Source organism: Microcaecilia unicolor, chromosome 2 (assembly GCF_901765095.1).
Source record: "Microcaecilia unicolor chromosome 2, aMicUni1.1, whole genome shotgun sequence".
In the NCBI taxonomy this organism is placed as follows: Eukaryota; Metazoa; Chordata; class Amphibia; order Gymnophiona; family Siphonopidae; genus Microcaecilia; species Microcaecilia unicolor.
The window spans coordinates 360383071-360402692 of NC_044032.1; the positions used below are offsets into that span (position 1 = coordinate 360383071).

Here is a 19622-nt window from a genome sequence, read left to right on the forward strand (position 1 = left end):
TCATCCAGACCTAAGATAAGCTAACCATCAATATCCCAAACACCTCCTACCCTTGTGGGCTGATCTCTTTTATCTCTCCCTAGCTGTGCCTAGTTGATAACTACAATCTTCTTACCCAAAACCACACTACCTGCAACTGACTAGAGCCTCAAAAGAGGATTCCAGTTGGCGCCTCACCCCTCATATACTCTGCTTCCCTCTCCAAGGTTTCTATTATGAATGCCCTGCAGAAACAAGCTGCCCACATCTCTCACTGGCGAGAGGCGGTTACTGTAGGTCCAGTTCTCGGTGGTTCACAATACCTGGTGTAAATGGTAATGGAGGTGGGAATAGTCTGTTAAATCTTGAGAGGACTGTGAGGTATGGAAGGAGGACCTTTTCAGAATGACAAACTGGCATCTAAATGGCACATTAAATGTAATGTGGACAAGTGCAAAATGCACTAGGTGTGCTTAATGCTGGCTTTGGGTTCTGGATTAATACCCAGAAAAAAGATCTTGGAATCTTTGATGATAGCACGTTGAAATACTCAGTGTGGTGGGAGCCCCAAAAAGCAAATAGAATGTTAGGAATAGAAGAGGAAAAGAAAGCAAAACTGGAAATATAATAGTTCTTCTTTATCGATCTGTGGTGCAACTGCATCTAGAGTACTGTGTAATACTCTGGTCACCAGATCTGAAAATAGATACAGCAGAACTGGAAAAAGTACAAAGAAGGGGGAACAAAAACGATACAGGAGAGAATGTCTCCCTTATGAAGACAGGATAAACAGGTCAGGGCTTTTCAGCCTGAAACAGAGATGGTGGAGAGGTGTTATGTAGACATTTATAGCATGCGTGGAATGGAACAAGTTCATTTAGGACAACACAAAGGCAGCGGTCACTGCTCTCCACACACATTCAGCACTGTTTGCTATCTGAATAGTGATGAAGAAGATACAGAGATAATTCATTATTATTTTTTCACATTTTCATTGAGGGGGTCTTTTATGAAGCGGCGGTAAGTCCAATGCAGGCTTACCACTTGCTAATCCTTGCCACTTCCAGTGCTGCAAAAAATGTTTATTTTTGTAGTGCTGATGTTTACCCGATGGTGCTGCGCGCTGCCCGGTTACCGCTGGGTTAGTGCTGGAGCCCTTTCTGCCACCTCAATGGGTGGCATTACATAATCCCCCCACCCCCCCGAAATGGCTGCGCAGCAAGTGGTTCACTTGCTGCACGGTCATTTCTTAAAAAAAAAAAAGATAGCCTTTTACCTGCTGCCATAAAAGTGGACCTCAGCGTGCATCAAAAGCACGCGCTGATGCTAGCGCAGGCCCCCTTTTACCGCAGCTTGGTAAAAGGACCCCTAAATTTCTTTATTAATGTTTCAAATGAAACAAGAAGTACACACAAAAAACAGTAAAAGGAAACAATTTACAATTAAATAGTCCACCTCAAGGGAAAACATGATGAAATATTTAAACATAAGCACAAAAAGGAAAACCAACATGAGATCATGTAAACACCACAGCCATCTAGGATATTTTTCTGAAAGCTGTGTATGAATAAATGTATATGTCTGTCAGAATGAGAATATATATCAGTCTAAACAGTGTCTGCCTGTGTTCATTCAGCAGTACGTGTCTAAAAATGTAATATCAAGCGAGCATGTCATCGAAAGAGAAACAGAGACATCGTTCTCCACAAGTCACTATACTTCAACAACTCATCATTCTACAACTGTCACACAGACGCCGAGCCACAGGTATGAAAATGAAAATTATTCCTACACGGAATGTATATGTGGAAAACCGGATTTTATTACTGTTCACCAGATCAAATATTTTGTCCAATATTGGGTGGCCACGTATTTAGTTAGCATGACCCGCTGACTGGATAACTACCTCTGACAATGGTTGTTGTGTTGAAAGGCAGTATATCTATATTGTTTACTGTAGACCGCTGGGGCAGGCACTTTACTGAAACACGGTGCCGTTTCAGGTGTTATAAATAAAGTTTTTCTATTGTATCCCCGTCTCCCTGTTGTCTTTGGAGGTGTCTCACTGGTCTCACCACTCTTTTGCGTGGACTTAATAAGCATAAACATATTTGGTGGTATTATCTGGATAATGATAAGTAGTAGTAGTAGTAGTACTGTCGGGACGGTCCATGAGTAGAGCTGGGCAGAATTGCCAGTTATATGGATAGTGGTAATATTCAGTTCCTCTCTGGATAGTGTAGGGCAGTGAAATGGTGTTCTTTGGTTCTGAATTTCACTGCTATCTGAATAAAGCCGGCATTGACCACTGAATCTGGATAGTCACTGCAGGCCACTATCCAGATATTATATCTGAATATCCCATCATATTAAAACAATTGCAGGCTGTGGGGTTCAAATATTGTTGGGATTATATGCATTTGAGCCTTTCATATTTGAGGTAAATTTTACAAGGCTCCTGTGGCATTTACACAGATAAATAGTGGGTTTACTTATGTAAGTAGGGACTTTCGAAACTTTAGAGACTGAACCACTTTGCTATAAGCTAGTGAAAGGCAGGATATAAAGTAGAATAAACCATAAACCATAGAAAAGTGGCTATTTGCATATATATATCCACAGCATTGAGAGTTTGGAAGGAGATTTTTTCTGGCACCGGGTGAGCCTGAAAAGTATGGGATCGGTGGAGTATTTAAACTAGGTCAGACCCTGCCCCCTCCCCCACCTTAAAGTCCTCTCTCTCTGCTGCAGTCGTCCCCCAGGCAGTGACAGTCGCATTCATAGGCTGCCTGCAGCCTGCACCAGGACTTCCTCCCTGAACCACCCCGCCTTTCACCAAACAGGAAGTTACATCAGAAGAAGCAGGACGATTCAGGGAGGATTTTAAGGTATAGAGTGAGGATGACAGCATGGGGAGGGGGCGGCACAGGGGCATGGGGGTGGCATAGGGGGGTGAGGGGGAGACTCTCCCCTCTAAAATACTTCCTGGCTATGCTACTGTATGGGATCATTATTCAAAGGGATTTAAGCAGCAAGGAGAGAATGCTGCCCAGTTAAATTTCATGGGGCTGACTAACCACTGATATTCAATAGCAAATGTCTCCACACTATCCAGGTACTGCTAGAATGGTTCAAGGATGAAATCTGGATGGAGCCAGCATTTTTCCAGGCACCAGCGATATTCCACACCAGTTCTCAGATAGCTAACCAAGCAGATAGGACCACATAAAAAGCAGTCCTGTCTTTGGCCAGCTAGCTATCCAGGCACCAGCACCTCGTTTCTAAATTTTAAAGCAGATTTAACAGCCTTTTAGTTTATGGATACCTACCCCTAATTGTTCATCATTTGAGGTGTGCTTGATCGACTTTGCCCCTCCTAGTGTTCCCCCCCCCCCTTTTCTCTGTCCCGTATTCCTTTTAGTCATGTCTTGTTATTTATCCCCCCTCTCCTCCCTTTTCGAGTATAAACTGTAAGCCGTCTAGCTGACCCTCTCGATGGGCGGGATAGTAACCCTTAATAAACTTGACTATTGGCTGATGCTCAGTTAACTTCTGGGTCGCAGCTTAACATGCAAGATGGTGGCTGTGCAGTAACTGTCCTGTTGGTAAATGCAGGGTAGATTCAGAGCACGCCCAGTCTGCGTACGTTGCACGCATCAATTTTTGCTTTAAATGTGCAATTAGTGCAAACCTTATCACAGTTTATTAAAAGGGCCACTTTGAGAGTTATGCTCGTAAATTGACCTCTTTAAAAATTTACTAGGACTGAGTGCATAACTATATTCACAATGATATCAAACTCTCACATTTAGGAGCAATGAACAGCAAATGGCAACAGGGTTGGATTAAGGGCAGGAAAAAAAAAGTTAAGAGTTTAGTACTTGATTTTTATCACTGGGCTCGTAAATTAGACTTATACATATAGACAAATGAATGAAGCTTAACTTTTAAGTTCCTAAATTAAGAAGAATTTTCAGCTGAAAACTTATGCTCATAAGTTTGGCTGAAAATGGGGGCACAAATTTTAGGAGCTTAGTTTAGCAGCATAAATTTGGAAACTCAGCTTTATTTAAATGTTGGCTCTTTAAGTTTGAAATGGGTCTATAATTTTAGCAGTCAATGGCTTCAGCAAGTCCAGAATGACAGGAAAAGTCATAGCAGGATCGTGAAAATACGATTATGTAGCTCCCACAGACTCACCTACAAAATACTGACAATCGTACATAAAGCCCCGGATTCTATATAGCGCAATTAATGCTGTGCATGCCGGGAGATTCAAGATGGCCGCGCTCTGTTAGGACGCTTTGAATCGCACTCGTCCTGAAAATGCCTAAGCGCCGAGGGAAGACAGCGGCCAGACCCTCCCCGCTTACTCCCTCATTACCGGGTCCAATAGACCGATTTGTGCGACCATTGGGGGCTACTCACAACGGCGGAATGCCTCCGGTAGGGAACGCTGGCAATTGGGAGAAATCAGCTTCCTCCGGTTTGGATACCACCTTGAGCCCCGCCGCGCGCTCTCCACCCCCTCAGCCGATAGGTGCAAGCTCCTTCCTGCTGGAACCGACAGGGTCGCCCCAAGTGGGAATCAAGGACTCAGAAGAACGTCGGTTGGAGAGTTTGTTTACTACAATGGAAGGAACAGAGGGCAGTTTGCCCGAGGAGTCGCCGCGGTCTGAGAGGAGAGGAACTGAGGAACAGGGTGAGAAGAGTGGACAGTTATCTGCAAGGTATGAGCTTCCTAAAGAGTTGATAGTTAAACCTAAGGAAGTAACGTTGGATGTATTGTGGGACTTAATGTCTACACTGGGACAAATATTTTTCAAACAGAATAATGACATTGCATTGAGAGTAAATTCCTTGGAAGTTGAGTTGCAAAAAAGAGAAGAAGAGGATAAGGCTTTGGAAGAAAAAATGAATAAACTCGATCAAAGAATTGCGAAAATAGAAACTTTGCAGCCAATGATGACAAAGGACTTAACGAATCTAAGACAAAGAATGGAAATATTTGATAACTATACTAAAAATCATAATCTGAGATTTGTTAATTTCCCTAAAGTTCCTAATGTAGCCCCTCTTGAGATGTTAAAACGTTACCTACAAACTGTTTTGAATATACCAGTTCAGAATTTACCACCATTCTCTCAAGTTTATTATATTCCAGGGAAAGACTTGAATCCGCTTGAACAACCTTTAGAGGTTTCTCTTTTGCTTGAATCCTCTGACTCTGAATTGGCAACAGCTGCCACTCTTGTGGCAACTGTTGCATTACTGCCTGACAAAGATTGGATCTTCCGTCTGTTTTTCCGGAATAAAGAAAAACCTTTTTTAGGTTTTAATATATTGCTTTTTCCTGATGTCTCTAAAGAGACAAGAAGACGGAGGAAACAATTTTTGCTCCTTAGGCCTGAAGTTTTGCACTTGGGGGGTACCTTTTTTTTAAGATACCCCTGCAAGTGCATAATTAGGCTTGAGGGGAAGAAATATGTATTTACAGATCCTGTCCATCTCTCTGCACTTGTAACCTCAGTGAAACAGGAAAAGGGCTAAAGAAGAGATAATAACCCTACTTAACAGAGAATGCTTAATCCTGTATATTTTCCTTTTTTCTTTTTTTTTTTTTTCTCTCCTATTTCCGAATTCTTGAATCTCAATTTATGGACTGGAGCGTCATGTTTCTTGATAATTTTTCTTTTTATTATTATATGTAATTTCCTATTTACTGGATGCTTTCTAAAACAAGATTGTTTCTTGTATGATATGTTAAATGAATAAATAATTTAAAAAAAAAATGCTGTGCATGCACATCAAACATATAAACGGCGAGTGACCGTACTCACCGCAAATGCGCAGTAGAGACCTTCTCTGCCCCGCCCCCACGTCAATACGTGATGACGGGGGGAGGGGGGCGGGACAGAGGGAAACTGCGAGGGAGGGAGGGAACCGCTGACGTCGCTACCGCTCCCCCCACAAGGTAGCCGCTACCGCCCCCCCCGGAGTCGCCACCGCCCCCCCTTCACCCGGCCCGGGCCCTCTCTTCGTTATTCAACTTACAGCAGCGCCGAAACAGCAGCAAGCAGCTCAGCTTCAGCTCCCGTCGGCCTTCCTTCCCTGCCTGTGCCCCGCCCTCGCCGACGTGACGTCACACGAGGGCGAGGCACAGGCAGTGAAGGAAGGCCAACGGGAGCTGCTGCTTGCTGCTGTTTTGGCGCTGCTGTAAGTTGAATAACGAAGATAGGGCCCGGGCCGGGTGAAGGGGGGGAGGGAGGGGGAAGGAAAACCCCAATACCAGCCCGTTTTTACGGGCTCAACTGCTAGTACAAACATATTCTGTATTTGCGTGCGGAACTTAATTAGTTAACAAGTCAATCAGTGCTGATAATTTCCAATTAACAAGCAATTATTGACACTAATTGGCAGTAATTAGAATTTACATGCAGAACTGTCTAAGCTTATTCTATAGCATGCTGCTTATAAATTCTAAGTCGCATAGTTGAAAAGTGGGCGTGGCCATGGGTGTGGAATAGGCAGGCCATGGGCATTTCTAAAATCTGTGCACATTGTTATAGAATACACCCGGACCATGTCTAATTTAGGCATTAGGGTTCACACCGAGTTTTACTTGGCGTAACTGTCCATGACTAAATTTAGCCACGTGGACCAGCGTGTGCTGTATTCTATATACCATGCAGAAATTTAGGCTTATTCTAAAAAGTACGCCTAAATTAAGGTGTACTTCATAGAATACACTTAGGCGAATTTCATTTCAGTGCTGATTTTTTAGGCGTGATATATAGAATCTAGTCCAAAGTCTATTATTCAGGCCCCCTACCTTACCTTTGCACAGTTCTCATCCCCTTATTGTCCAGTCAGGTCTGTCAGATCTTCTCAATCAAACTCATTGGTTATCTGTTATTTTCAACAGTTCTGTTATGGTTTTGTCCACTTCAGCACTATAGGCTCCTCTCTAAGGAAAACCCTCCCTCCCGTCTTACAAATGGAACAATCAATTGAGAGATTTAAGACCAACTTAGAAACCTTTTTAGTTACCGATGCCTTTCTCTCCCATTAGCCCCTCCTGGGAAGAGCCTCAGTGATGAAACTACCAGACCTGCATGATTTCTACCATGTCTCTCCTTCCTCTTTCCTTTTCCAATAATGAAGTTCCTTGCTCTAATTTGCTTCACTCTGTACCTTCCTTTTTAACCTTTTAAATATTTTTGAATTATTATGAACTGCTTTTAATAAACTTGAAACTCAATTTTTTATTAAAATCATGAGGTACAGTGCTTGTCACCTTGAATTTGCAAAATTCAAAGAACATTCTGGTGTAAATTTATGTAACTCAGGCAACAGCGAAGATGACAATAAAACGATAATGCTGTATGGTCAAAAACTGTTTATTGATCAGTAAAAGTAACTCATCACTGTCGACTCGACATGGCCGTATTTCGGCCCACTGGCTTGCCTCAGGAGTCTTCCTGTGATGTGTGGTTGAGTCTATCGGTGTCACTTCCTGTTTTAAAGTATTACTAATCTGATTACTAAAATATACCAAAAGGCGGCGCCCTGGATAGACGCTGAAAACTTCTCTCAGACAAGACAGCTAATGCTAAGACTAGCTGTCCTAAATGTAGGAGAAGTTTTCAGCATTTATCCAGGGCGTATGGCGCTTCTTACAGAGCTTCCCACCTTTTGGCGTACTTTAGTAATCAGATTAGTAATACTTTAAAACAGGAAGTGACACTGATAGACTCAACCACACATCACAGGAAGACTCCTGAGGCAGGCCAGTGGGAAGAAATACGGCCGTGTCAAGTTGACACACTGATGAGTTACTTTCACTGATCAATAAACTGTTTTGGACCATAAAGCATCAACGTTTTATTGTCATCTTCGCTGTTTCCTGAGTGGTATTTCTTCTGCAAGGATTTTTGTCCTTCTGTTTTTATTATACATTTATGCAAAACAGAGGTAAACATATTCAGAGTCTGATCAAATATCTTTTTTTATGTGAAATAATGCCGTAGGTTGAATATTTCCAGATATTTGGCATTATACATGGTTCAGGAATGTTGTAGACTTATGGTTATTGTAAATAATCTGCAGTGGGATCACTATCCCATGCTATAATAATATTATCTCACTTCAAGGGGTGTAATAACTCCACCAGAGATGACTTATGTATGTCAAAAGACCAAATAGTTACCTCCATCCATTTACAAAATGAATATCTTTTTTGTAATAAAAGATTACTGGCCTTTTTTTTTTACTATTATTTACCAGTTGGAGCAATGGTCAGACTGAAAGCATTATCTCAGAAAGCCACTCGGTAATAGTCACCTCATCTGTAGACAACAGCAGACATACCAGCCCAGCAGGGCCAAGAGGGCGCCTAAACGGACTTGGTGGCCCTCGAGAATGCAACAGTTTCTTCAGGCATGCAAGAGATACTCCGGATTCCTACAGAGATTCACCTCACAGCGAAAGGTATGGTACTAATCTTATGAGTTGGACTCCAAAGAGGGGAAAAAGAGGGCAATTATGAAGGCATTTCTGCACATAGAACAGGGACTTATGGGTAGAATTTTTTCTTTTAATTGTGCAATGCATGCATATGTATGCATATCATTCTGGGATTGGGTTTGATCGGATAGGGCTCTTATGTGCATAGTTTTGACATTCCAAAAGTTATGCATGTAAGCTATTATAGATAAAGTACCCGCACAAATAGCAGAATCAAATCTGTGAACATATTATTCTGAGTCAACTTCCAAATGGAACTTTTCACGTTGAAAGTTGTCATACAGAGCCCAATATTCCATGCTATTTAACTGGCCAGTGATATGTCCTGGCCAGTTAAACAGCGCTTAGCCAGCTAAGCGTTAATATTCAGCGTGAGATAGCATGTTATCCCTGCTGAAGCTTAGCACTTCAAAATTCCCCACGATACAAATAGGGTTTAAAATGTGATGACAGTCATATGTCAGTATGGGTAAATATTCTGGTGGTAGTGAGCATTTTACTAACTGCTTTCATAATTACTCCTGGATAATGCTAGGCCATGACACTGAATATGCTTTTAATTCATTCAAGTATTTATATACTACTTAGACCTAAGCGATTTGCAGTTTCATTTTACAGGTACTGGAACTGTCCCTAGTGAGCTCACAATCTAAGTAGGGCATTGTACTGCTGTTGTACTTATAGAGAGAATTGAACCCAGTTCCCCAGGTCTACAACCCACTGCACTAACCATTAGGCCACATAAGCAGCCGTGAGTTGGACTGTGTTTTATACGATCCCATTTATTCAATTACCCTGGAAATGCTGAACACTGCCGCTTAACTGGCCAAGTTCCAATTTCACCCCAGAACATCCCCGAAATAGCCATCTTTCACTTGGGCGCTAACTGCTGATTTTCAGGGGCAATAAGTGCTTAAGTGGTGTTGAAAATTAGTGGATAGCCCTGAACAAGCAATGTAACTGGTCAGTGGCTATTTCTGGCCAGTTAAATCATTCTGAATATTGACCAGATAGATTTTAAAAACTGTGAATTACATTTGACCAGTTATTTTGCTGGGCAGCAGCTTATATTCAGTTTACGTTTTGTTGTCCTATAAATTACCAGAGAAGATAAAAAGGGCCTTATTATACATTTTGGAAATTTGTTTTTTCCAGCTTCTGTTAGCACAAATTCAAGGATCCTAAGATGCTAGAGAGAACTATTGTAGGGTAAAATAATCTGAGCCTCTTTACTGTGTTATCTGTTAATATAGGTGTTGACTTAAGTTTGGATTTGAATTTTAGATTTCATTATTCACCTTTTCCAAATCCAGGCTTAAGTAAAATTATTTCCCTGCCCAAGTAGGCTGACAATCTAAATAGTACCTGAGGCAGTGGAGTCTGAAATGGCCTGCCCAGGTCACAAGAAGTGTAAGTGGGAGACACAGGATTTGAACTGTAGCACCTCTGATTCTCAGGCCACTCCTCCACCCCAGTGGCATCTTTGCACATGCACTGATTCTCAGGTTAATAGTCAGACAGAGTACAGAATGCATGGGGACTGTGCTATATTGTTAACACAGAGACAATCACTACAGCTTATCTGTTAACGCACCAGATAATACAGCATTGTTAAAACCAGGTTTAGCTTCAATGTTGTCATTTCTCCCTGCAATTCGGTAAGCTTTATAAATACTATCGAACCGATATTCAAAGCCATTTAAGCAGGCAGGAGAGGTTCCTTCCTACTTAAATCTCCTGGGGCCACCTAACCCTCAATATTCAGCGGCATTAAACTGGGCAGGGCTGCTGAATATCACATCTGACCATTCACAAAAGAAATGGGCAGGTGAGGAGACAACGTTAGAGTGCTCCTAAATTAGGCCACTGAGCGGTTGCGAGTGCTGGCACTGAATATCAGGCCAGCACTCACATAATTTTTTTTTAATATGAGCCTTTGGATCTCTTTCCCGTTTCCACTGAATGAGCCCCCTCCTTCTCTCCTCCTCCCCCAGCCCGTGGAGAGCAAGAAGTCCCCGTCTCCTCTCCCCAGAACACCCCTAGCCTCGTACCATTAAGTAGGTCTCTGAGGGCCTACCTCTATCCTTGGTGATCCAGTGGGGGCCCGGCACTGAATATTGGGGGCTAATTTAGCCAGCGACGGTCTGTGTTTATAAAATAAATACTGACAGTTGCTGGCTGAATATTGGAGGGTACGTATCCATAATTTTTCTACGCCTCCAAGAAGTGTAGTTAAACATTTAGTACTGAGGTCTGTAGAAATACTTCATGTGCTATTTTACAACTGGGCTTATGTGCGTATATGGGGTAGTTCTGTAAGGAGAGAATCAAAGATTAGGCACCAAGAACATTATAAATAACCTGAATACTGGCAGTTATGTGCATATATACACATACACCCTCAAATTCTATATATGGCACCAAAATTTAAGCACACAAATGGCACTTAAATGTAGGTGAACTATTAGGGCCTAAGATCAAGCAATGATTCTTCCTCAGCTTGATTATGGCAGTTTGCTTTGTTTTGGGATAGTGTGCAAATTATAACATAAGCTTCAATTGTTGCAAAATAGTGCTGCCAAATTGATTTTTGGCTCCCGAACATTTGACACAATTAAGCCGCTGATGATTCAACTACACTGGTTAAGTATCCAAGTGTGTACTGATGTCAAAACAGTCTGTTTAGCTTTTAAGATTCGAATGGTTTGGGCTCTGTATACCTTTTCCATCTTATTGTGTATCCTGAGACTAGATGGTCAATATTCAAAATGATTTACCTGACTGCTGACTGGTTAAATCACTTGTTCAGAGCTATTCACAAATTTTTAGTGGCACTTGGTTATTGCTGCTGAAATTTAGCGGTTAGTGCTTAAGTGAAAACCAGCTATTTTGGAGGGCATTCCAGGGCCAAAGTCAGCAGTTAGCCAATTAAGTGTAATCAGTGGTTTCAGGGTTTTATGGGTAGTAGATCCTATAGAGTGAAGTCATCAGGGTCTTCCTGATCTGAATGGAGATCTGAATGTACCGCACGCTCACCCTTCTCCCCAGTTTTGTTTAATATCATCATGGCTCCACTGGGGAAAAAGTTGGCCTCTCTTGGGTTGCATCCATTCATTTATGCCAATGACATTTACCATATATCTAACAAAAGGAGGAAAAAGCCTCAAGAAGCTCCTCTTTAATACATGATTGTGTTTAGAGAGCTGGGACTGCTTCATTATAGGCAAAAACATCCTATTTTTATAATATAAAGCCTCCTTCATCTAATAACTGAACAGATTTTGACAATTTGACTGGTGGTTCTGACGCAGCATTGGCGAAACAGTGGCCAACGTTGACCATGGTCAATAAAGAAGAGGTAGAAGAGACAGAATAATGGCGAGACTCTACATCCTAAGCTACGTGTTTAATGAGATCTGTTTCACTTGAGCTTTAGTTATTAGCTGAAGGGGGCTTTATATTATAAAAATAGGAGGGGTTTTGCCTATGATGAAGCAGTCCCAGCTCTCTTAACATAGTTGTGTATTAAAGAGGAGCTGCTTGAGGCTTTTCCCTCCTTTATTAGATATATCTTATCTTTTCTCCTCCTTCAATAGAAGTCATTTTCCTCCTACAACGAATGGGCTTATTATAAATGGAGTTTTCCTAACTATATAATTTGTAAGTGCATAAGCATTGCCATACTGGGACAGACCAAAGGTCCATCAAGCCCAGCATCTTGTTTCCAACAATGGCCAATCCAGGCCACAATTACCTGGCATGATCCCAAATCAGTATAACTCATTTATGTTTCAAGCCATTAAAATCTGGAATTGACTTCCATTACAGATTAGAGTTCATCCTTCCTACTTTTTCAAAATTATTTGAAAACATTTTTATTCCATAAATATTTTTAAAAAATAGATTATGTTGCTGTTTGTAATTCTCACTTTTTGGGTATTGCCTTCTTGCCTATTAATCCACCTTGAGCCCATAAGGATTAGGCAGAATATAAATAACTGGAACAGAACAGAATGAAGGGATAAATGGGAAAAATCACCATTTTTACATCTGGCTCTGGGATTGGTGATAAGAAATTTTTTCTTTAGCATACCACTTAAAATGTGATGTTTTGTGAAAAAGAACCTTGTTTATTCTCTTTATTTATAAGTTTCTTTTCATGTGCTTCCTCAGGTATGTCTCAGCTATGACCACACCAGCTCGCATGTCACCAGTGGACTTCCAGTCTCCATGTTCTCCAAAGTCCCCTCCTTCAGAAATGTCTCCCCCAGTGTCAAGCTTAACAGTTTCCGTTCCTTCTATGGCTGTCAGTCCCTTTATTGAAGAGGAGAGGCCTCTACTTCTGGTGACACCCCCTCGATTACGAGAAAAGAGATACGACTACCCCAACCAGCAGTACAACACCTACCACCACAATCCTGGCCATGACAGCAACAGCCTTCCCCCCAGTCCTCTGAGGATAGTGGAGGATGAGGAGTATGAAACCACACAAGAATACGAGCCCACGCAGGAACCTACAAAGAAACTAGTCAACAGCCGGAGGGCAAAAAGAACAAAGCCTAATGGTCATATTTCCAATAGATTGGAAATGGACACTGACACGAGCTCAGAAAGCAGTAGCTCAGAAAGCGAAACAGAAGATGAAAGAATAGGTGAGGATACGCCTTTCCTGAGCATACAGAACCCTCTGGCTACCAGCCTAGAGTCAGCCACTGCATATCGACTGTCTGACAACAGGACTAACCCAACTAATCGCTTTTCTACCCAGGAAGAATTGCAAGCAAGGCTGTCCAATGTAATAGCTAATCAAGACCCTATTGCTGTATAAAACATAAACACATAGTCTGTAAAACTTTATTTTATATAATGAAGTATTCCACCTTAAATTAAACAATTTATTTTATTTTAGCAGTGCAGCAAGTAGAAAACAGAAAAAAAAACTTTTATAAATTAAATATATGTATGTACAAATGTGTTATGTGCCATATGTAGCAATTTTTTACAGTATTTCGAGATGAGAAAGATATCAATGGTGCCTTTATGTTACGTTATGTTGAGAGCAAGTTTTGTACAGTTCCAGTGATTGCTGTCCCACAATGTTTTTTTGTGGAAGCTCCGACCTTCAGTTTTCCTGGCTTCTTCTGCATCGCATTGATGATGTTGACTGGAATGTATGATTTGCCAGAGTTTTAGCAGTCCCTCTGTTTGCCTGTAGTAGTAACCTCTCTTCTGCCCCCTCCTTCAGCCCATTGCAATGACTGTTTTCCTTCTGTAAGAGGTTTTTATTGACTTCAGTATATGAACTGAGGTTTGTTTGCTCTCTGCCAGCCAAAGGTTTGCTTTACTGAGCACTTGCAAATAATAGTAGATTCGACAGCATGCTACTATTGATAAAAGCAGGATAACAAAACTGCATTAAGGAATGTTAAATAAATACTAGGAATAAAAGTCATTCTGTGATAAAATGCTATGGTCAATCACAAACTCAGCTTTCTCCTATTAAGAGCTCCCGCATCATTTTTGTTATAGGTGACTGAAGAGGTGGCAGCTGTCCACCCTTAAACAATATTGGCCCCCATCTGAGAGTCTGTTGTGGTCATAAAGGAGATAAAAATGACTACTTTGTCACACACCCATCCAGGATAAAGTCTTTTCACCCAGGGTGTCTTCTTCTCCCTTATACATGTCCATGCTATCCATCGGTTGACTGGAGGCCCAGAGGTGCAGTGCTGCACTTCAGTTCCTGCCATTCAGACTATGCTCTATAGAAGCTAGCTATAACCACACAGTCAAAAAAGTGGCCGGCGTAAAAAATCAAGGGCTAGGTTTACTAAGCGGCGCTATGGGGGTGTTAGCGTTTTTAACACGCGTAAATGGTTTACACGCGTTAAACGCTAACGCGCCCATAGAAATGTATAGACGTGTTAGCGTTTAATGCACCTTAAATTTACAGGCGCGTTAAAAATGCTAATGCACCTTAGTAAACATATCCCCAAAATAATAAAGGTGCAATCATTTTTGACCTCTAGTACATTTTTATGTTTACTTTTCACTGTGTGATGCTTTCTCAATTTCAAAAAGAGCATGGTTAAGGAAATAAAATCAACAACAACAAAAAGAAAGCAAGGTGGAACTGCTCTGTGACGGGCACACTTCATACTTGCCCGTGTGCATAGAAAGTTCTTGTAACATGCAATCTTTTTAAAGGACAGTTTTAAAACAATTGCAATTTTTTTATAGAAAAACACAGCTGTAGAATCACTGAGGTAGCAGTTGTGTAACCTATTTTGATAAGAAAAAGAAAAAAAAAACCCAAACAAATATTTATTTGAAAAGCCCGGTATGTATACAAGCACGCTTGCATTAATAAAGCCCTCAGTGTGCATGAGTATATGTTAGTAATGTGCATGTGAACAGTGCTAAAAAAAAAAAAAAGAGAACCTGTGATTGTTAGTGGCTTTGATAGTGTGGTATCAATGTTGGAAATATTGCACCTTTACAAGCAGAAACTATCCTTTTCTGTTCACAATTCATTCTAGTTATTGAGTGTCCAAGCTACTTCTGTTTTTTTTCCTTTTGATTGTAGGTAAATCAAACAGCATCATGATTCCTTTAGGTGTCTTCATCTTCTCTTATAAAAAAGAATGTATATACCACCTGAACTTGGTTTCTTTCTGACTTCTCTTCCTTCCAGTAGTTTTGGGATGTTGAGGCTTGTTAAATTTGTTTCTGGAGTACAGTCACTTTAGAAAGAATATCTGAGCTGTTTGGAAGTGAAATTGTTTGGTACTAAGAATGAAACATTGCCAGACCAACTTTCTTTATTCCTTGTCTCAAGTAATCTGTTAAAAATTAAAGTTTGTATTTGGGGGCACTGAGTGAACAAAAAAGCATAGTGGTGATGGTGGATATTTAGGGACCTTTTTACTAAGCTGCGTAAGCGTCTATGTGTGCCAAAATGGAGTTACCACCCAGTTACCGCTTGGCGGTAATTTCATTTTTGGCGAGTGTCTGATACGTGCAGCCGAAAAATAATTTTTATTTTTGGACGCATACCAAGTGGCCTTTTTTCAGGGCACCTTAGTAAAAGGACCCCTTGGTGGTGGTCTTATGCAAATGAAGCAAATTGACAGGCAATTTCAGGGAGTGGGGGTCCAGCTGTTGATTTATAACTGCATGTGTATACCAAGCTACATTTCCCATTTTAACTTTCCTAAACAAAATTAAAATATAGTAACAGCATATGATGTCAGAAAAAGATCAGTTGCTGTATCCAACTGTATTTCTGTCCCCGCTGCTAAGGATATATCCCAGAAGCCACCCACAGAAATTTTATTATTTGTCAGATATCATTCTTTATTTGTATCAGTTTTTCTTTTCTTCTCTAGTTGATTCTCTACTCTTCTGAGTAGATGAAGCACAACGGATTCCATACGTGCTCAAACATCCAGCAACCTTTCCATATCCCTCCCCACACCCATCTTGTCTTAATACCCAGCTTCATAATCATCTAAACTGCCTAAACAGCTACCAGAACTAGGGAGATTGTTGGCCTTTCAAACACATGAACTGCCATTCCGGGTCAAACCAAGGGTCCATCAAAACCAGTAGTGGCCAGTACAACTCACAAATATGTGACAGTATTCAAAAAGTAGGTAGAACCCATTCTGCTTACGCGTAAGGGCAAGCAGTGACTTCCCCCAAATCTGCCTATTAATTAACAGTTTGTGGACTTTTCCTGTGGGAAGTTATCCAAGTCTTTACTAAATGCAGCTAGACTAAGGGCTAGATTCTATATATGGGGCCTGAAAATTCTGCAAAATTCTGTAACATATATCTAAATTTTATAGAATAGGCTTACATTTCTGTACAGTATATAGAATAACACTGAGCGTCTTTCCATGTCACCAAATGGAGTCACAGCCATTTACTCCATGTTTTACTTGGCATCAATCCTGATGCCTAAATTAGGCACACAGTGGGTGTATTCTGTAACCCCGTGCAAAGATTTTAGAAACACCCATGCCCCACCCATGGCTATGCCCCTTTTCAACTATGTGACTTAGAATTTAGGTGCACCACGTTACAGAATATGCTTAGGAACCCTTTTACAGAGTGGCAGTAAGCCCAATGCAGGCTTACCGCTCGATCCTCCGGACTACCACCGGTCCAACGTGGCTCCCGGTGGTAGTTCTGCCCCAAGCGTGCACCGTTTCTGGGGGGGGGGGGAAAGAAAACCCCTGGAAATGGCTTGTGCAGCAATAACCCAGTGGTAATCAGGCATCATCGTGTACTGCCCAGTTACCGCTGGGTTAGCGTAGGAGCCCTTATCACCACCTCAGTAGGTGGCAGTAAGGGCTCCCTGCCTCATGGCTATGCGGTAAGAGTTCTCTTACCGCATGGCCATGTGTGCTGGGACTTTTTTTTACCCACTGCAGTAAAAAGGGCCCTGGTGCACGGGGAAAACAGCCCCTGCCAGTAGAGCAGGGCCCTTTTTCCCGTAGCTTGGTAAAAGGACCCCTTAGTGAGTTGTGATAATATATATTAATGCCAGTTAGTGCTGATAATTGCTTGTTAACATCCAAATTAACAGTGCTGAGTACCTAGTTAACCACCTAAGTTATGCACATTGTTATAGAATACACTTCAATTTCCTTGCAGAAATTAAGGCACCGTATATAGAATCCCGGGGTAAGGGGTAATTTTTTTTTACCAGTGCAGCTGTATGTGCATGTATAGAAGGTGCCTATGTAGCACCTAGTCTATAACGGAAAGCAGGTGCCTATTTTTCTTTAAAAATAATACTAGAATAATGGGACAAATGTTCACCTATAATTTAGGCACCTATAATTTAGGCCAGCTACAGAACAGTTGTCACCGAAATGCCAGAGATACACAAGTAACTTCTATTATTCTATAAGTTATACATATAAGTGTGAGTTTTGCCCATGCTTTACGCAGACTCCTCCTATATGTATATCTACCTGTAAAATACACACTAGGTAAAATATACGCATATTGACGGAATACCACTTAAGTGCAATTTTGGCATTTAAGCATGTATGTGCACACATAACATTTTAAATATTTATACACTTAATTGGTGTATAAATGTTAGTGCATACTTTATAGTATTACCTCCTTACTGCTTCCAGCAGTGCATTCCAGAGCTTAATTGTGCGTCAAGTACAAAAAAATATATATTTTCTTTGATTTTTTTTTAAATGTGCTACTTGGTGACTTCATGAAGTGTCCAGTAATCTTTGTGCTTATTGAAAGAGTAATTAAGCAATTTGCATTTAACTGTTTCATTCTACTTATGAAAGCTCTAAGGGACCCTTTTGCTAAAGGGCATTAAGCCCTAACTAACCTGCTTAATGTGTGAGAAAATGCATACCACAAAATACGTTGAACCATTTTGCATGCATGTTATCTGGCTAGTGCCTTCTAGGTTGCGCATCGGCGGGGAATGGGCCTGGAAGCATTATCCGGCTAGCGCTTGCTGATTAGCATATCATGAGCAGGGAATGGGCCTGGAAGCATTGTCCAGCTAGCGCCTTCTGATTTGCACATCATGGGCAGGGAGTGGGTCTGGAAGTGTTATCCGGCTCGCACATTCTGGTTAGCGTGCACTTAGTGGATAACATAGACAACATGGGAGCACTTAGCACCTTCTAAATAGGAAAAATTAGTGTGGGACCTGCAAACAAAAATTAAAAAGCTCTAAATTCTTCTACTTGAAATCTGGGCTTAGCGCTTGGGAAAGTCCTGCGTGAAGTCCAGATTATAATGCATTTTAGTAAAAGGGCCCCTAAATTCTAGAGTGGAGGAGTAGCCTAGTGATTAGTGCAGTGGACTCTGATCCTGGGGAACTGGGTTCAATTCCAACTGACTCTGGGCAAGTCACAACTCTCCATTGTCCCAGGTACAAATAAGTACCTATATGTAATATGTAAACTGCTTTGAATGTAGTTGGAAAACCCACAAAAAGGCAGTATATAAGTCCCATTCCCTTCCCTTTTGCTTTTCTTCCTCTATATTATATGACCTACTAGATCTTTATGGTCTTGCTGGATTATACACTCTATCACCAACCTGTCCACACTGACCTCATTGATTTCTGGGGAAATGTAGCCTGATGATACCAATCCAGCTGTACCAAGGCTTGTGGTTTCTTTAGATCATGCTTGTTTCAGCCCTATTGTTTTCTCCCTTTTTTAAAAATCTTGCTAGTGATCGCCTGGCCACTGCCAATGTATTAGAACTAAATGGTTGGTTCCTGGGGAGTTACCAACCCAGGATTCTTATGGCCTTCTGTGTCTCTAGGTACTCTGTAGGAAACTGAAAAGTTTCAAAGAAGTATTAGTTTCATTGTCAATCCCTTATGTTCCACTTCTTTCATGGTATCTTAATTCTATTTAAAATACCTCAGTTTATACCTTTCTGTAAGTGTGCGTACAGTGAATATGTCTGGGAAGGTGACATCCTTCAGGTATTTATAGTAGCAAACGTGTAATTGCAAAGCTTTTTATTTTCCCAGAAAACAAAGAATGGGAGAAAAGCCTTAGTAATTCAGGCACTGAAGGTCATATGTAAATTGTGTTGCCCTCTCCCTCATTTGGTTGCGTTTGGTCCGGCAAAATTTAACTGATTCTGAATAGCTTTGCTAAATGAAAATCTACACTTTCTTTTCTTCTTGTTCTTCTCTTTAAACACAATGAAACCATGTTTCTGTTTTTCTGGACTACCTTGACAGTAGATATGGATTACAAATGGCTGCTCTGAATAGATAACGTGATTAAGAAAAAAAGGCAGATCTGAAACTGGTGAACTTAAGGAAGGCTTGCTTTTGCCACATTAACTATGTAGGCTTTCACGTGAAACTATAGATGATACAAATGGCAGAGATATGCAAACAATTGAATGGCCACATATCACGAGTCCAAGATTTGTAAGTTTGCAAGATTAATTTGTAAATACATATTGTACATTTCCTGGATGTTTTTCTTAACCACTTACTGTCTTTTATGAGTTATATGTCACTATTACTCTCTCGGCTTATTGTGTAACACTGTAAATAATATATTATCTTTTATTATTTATAATTAGGCATCTAA

The 19622-nt window shown here is 41.0% G+C and overlaps 1 protein-coding gene across 4 annotated transcripts in view; it reads left to right on the forward strand.

Moving 5' to 3' along the window:
* The window catches only part of NRG1 (neuregulin 1), a 325230-nt gene extending 310882 nt beyond the window's left edge, over positions 1 to 14348 (forward strand). For 2 of the 4 annotated variants that reach the window (XM_030194496.1, XM_030194498.1), the window contains exons 8-10: positions 1616 to 1746; positions 8266 to 8469; positions 12679 to 14348. In XM_030194496.1, the coding sequence (XP_030050356.1) occupies positions 1616 to 1746; positions 8266 to 8469; positions 12679 to 13333 (990 nt within the window). In that variant the 3' untranslated portion in view covers positions 13334 to 14348. The remainder of the gene's footprint in view (positions 1 to 1615; positions 1747 to 8265; positions 8470 to 12678) is intronic. The other 2 variants (XM_030194497.1, XM_030194499.1) reach the window with 1 other exon arrangement.
* The last annotated feature ends 5274 nt before the right edge of the window (positions 14349 to 19622 follow it).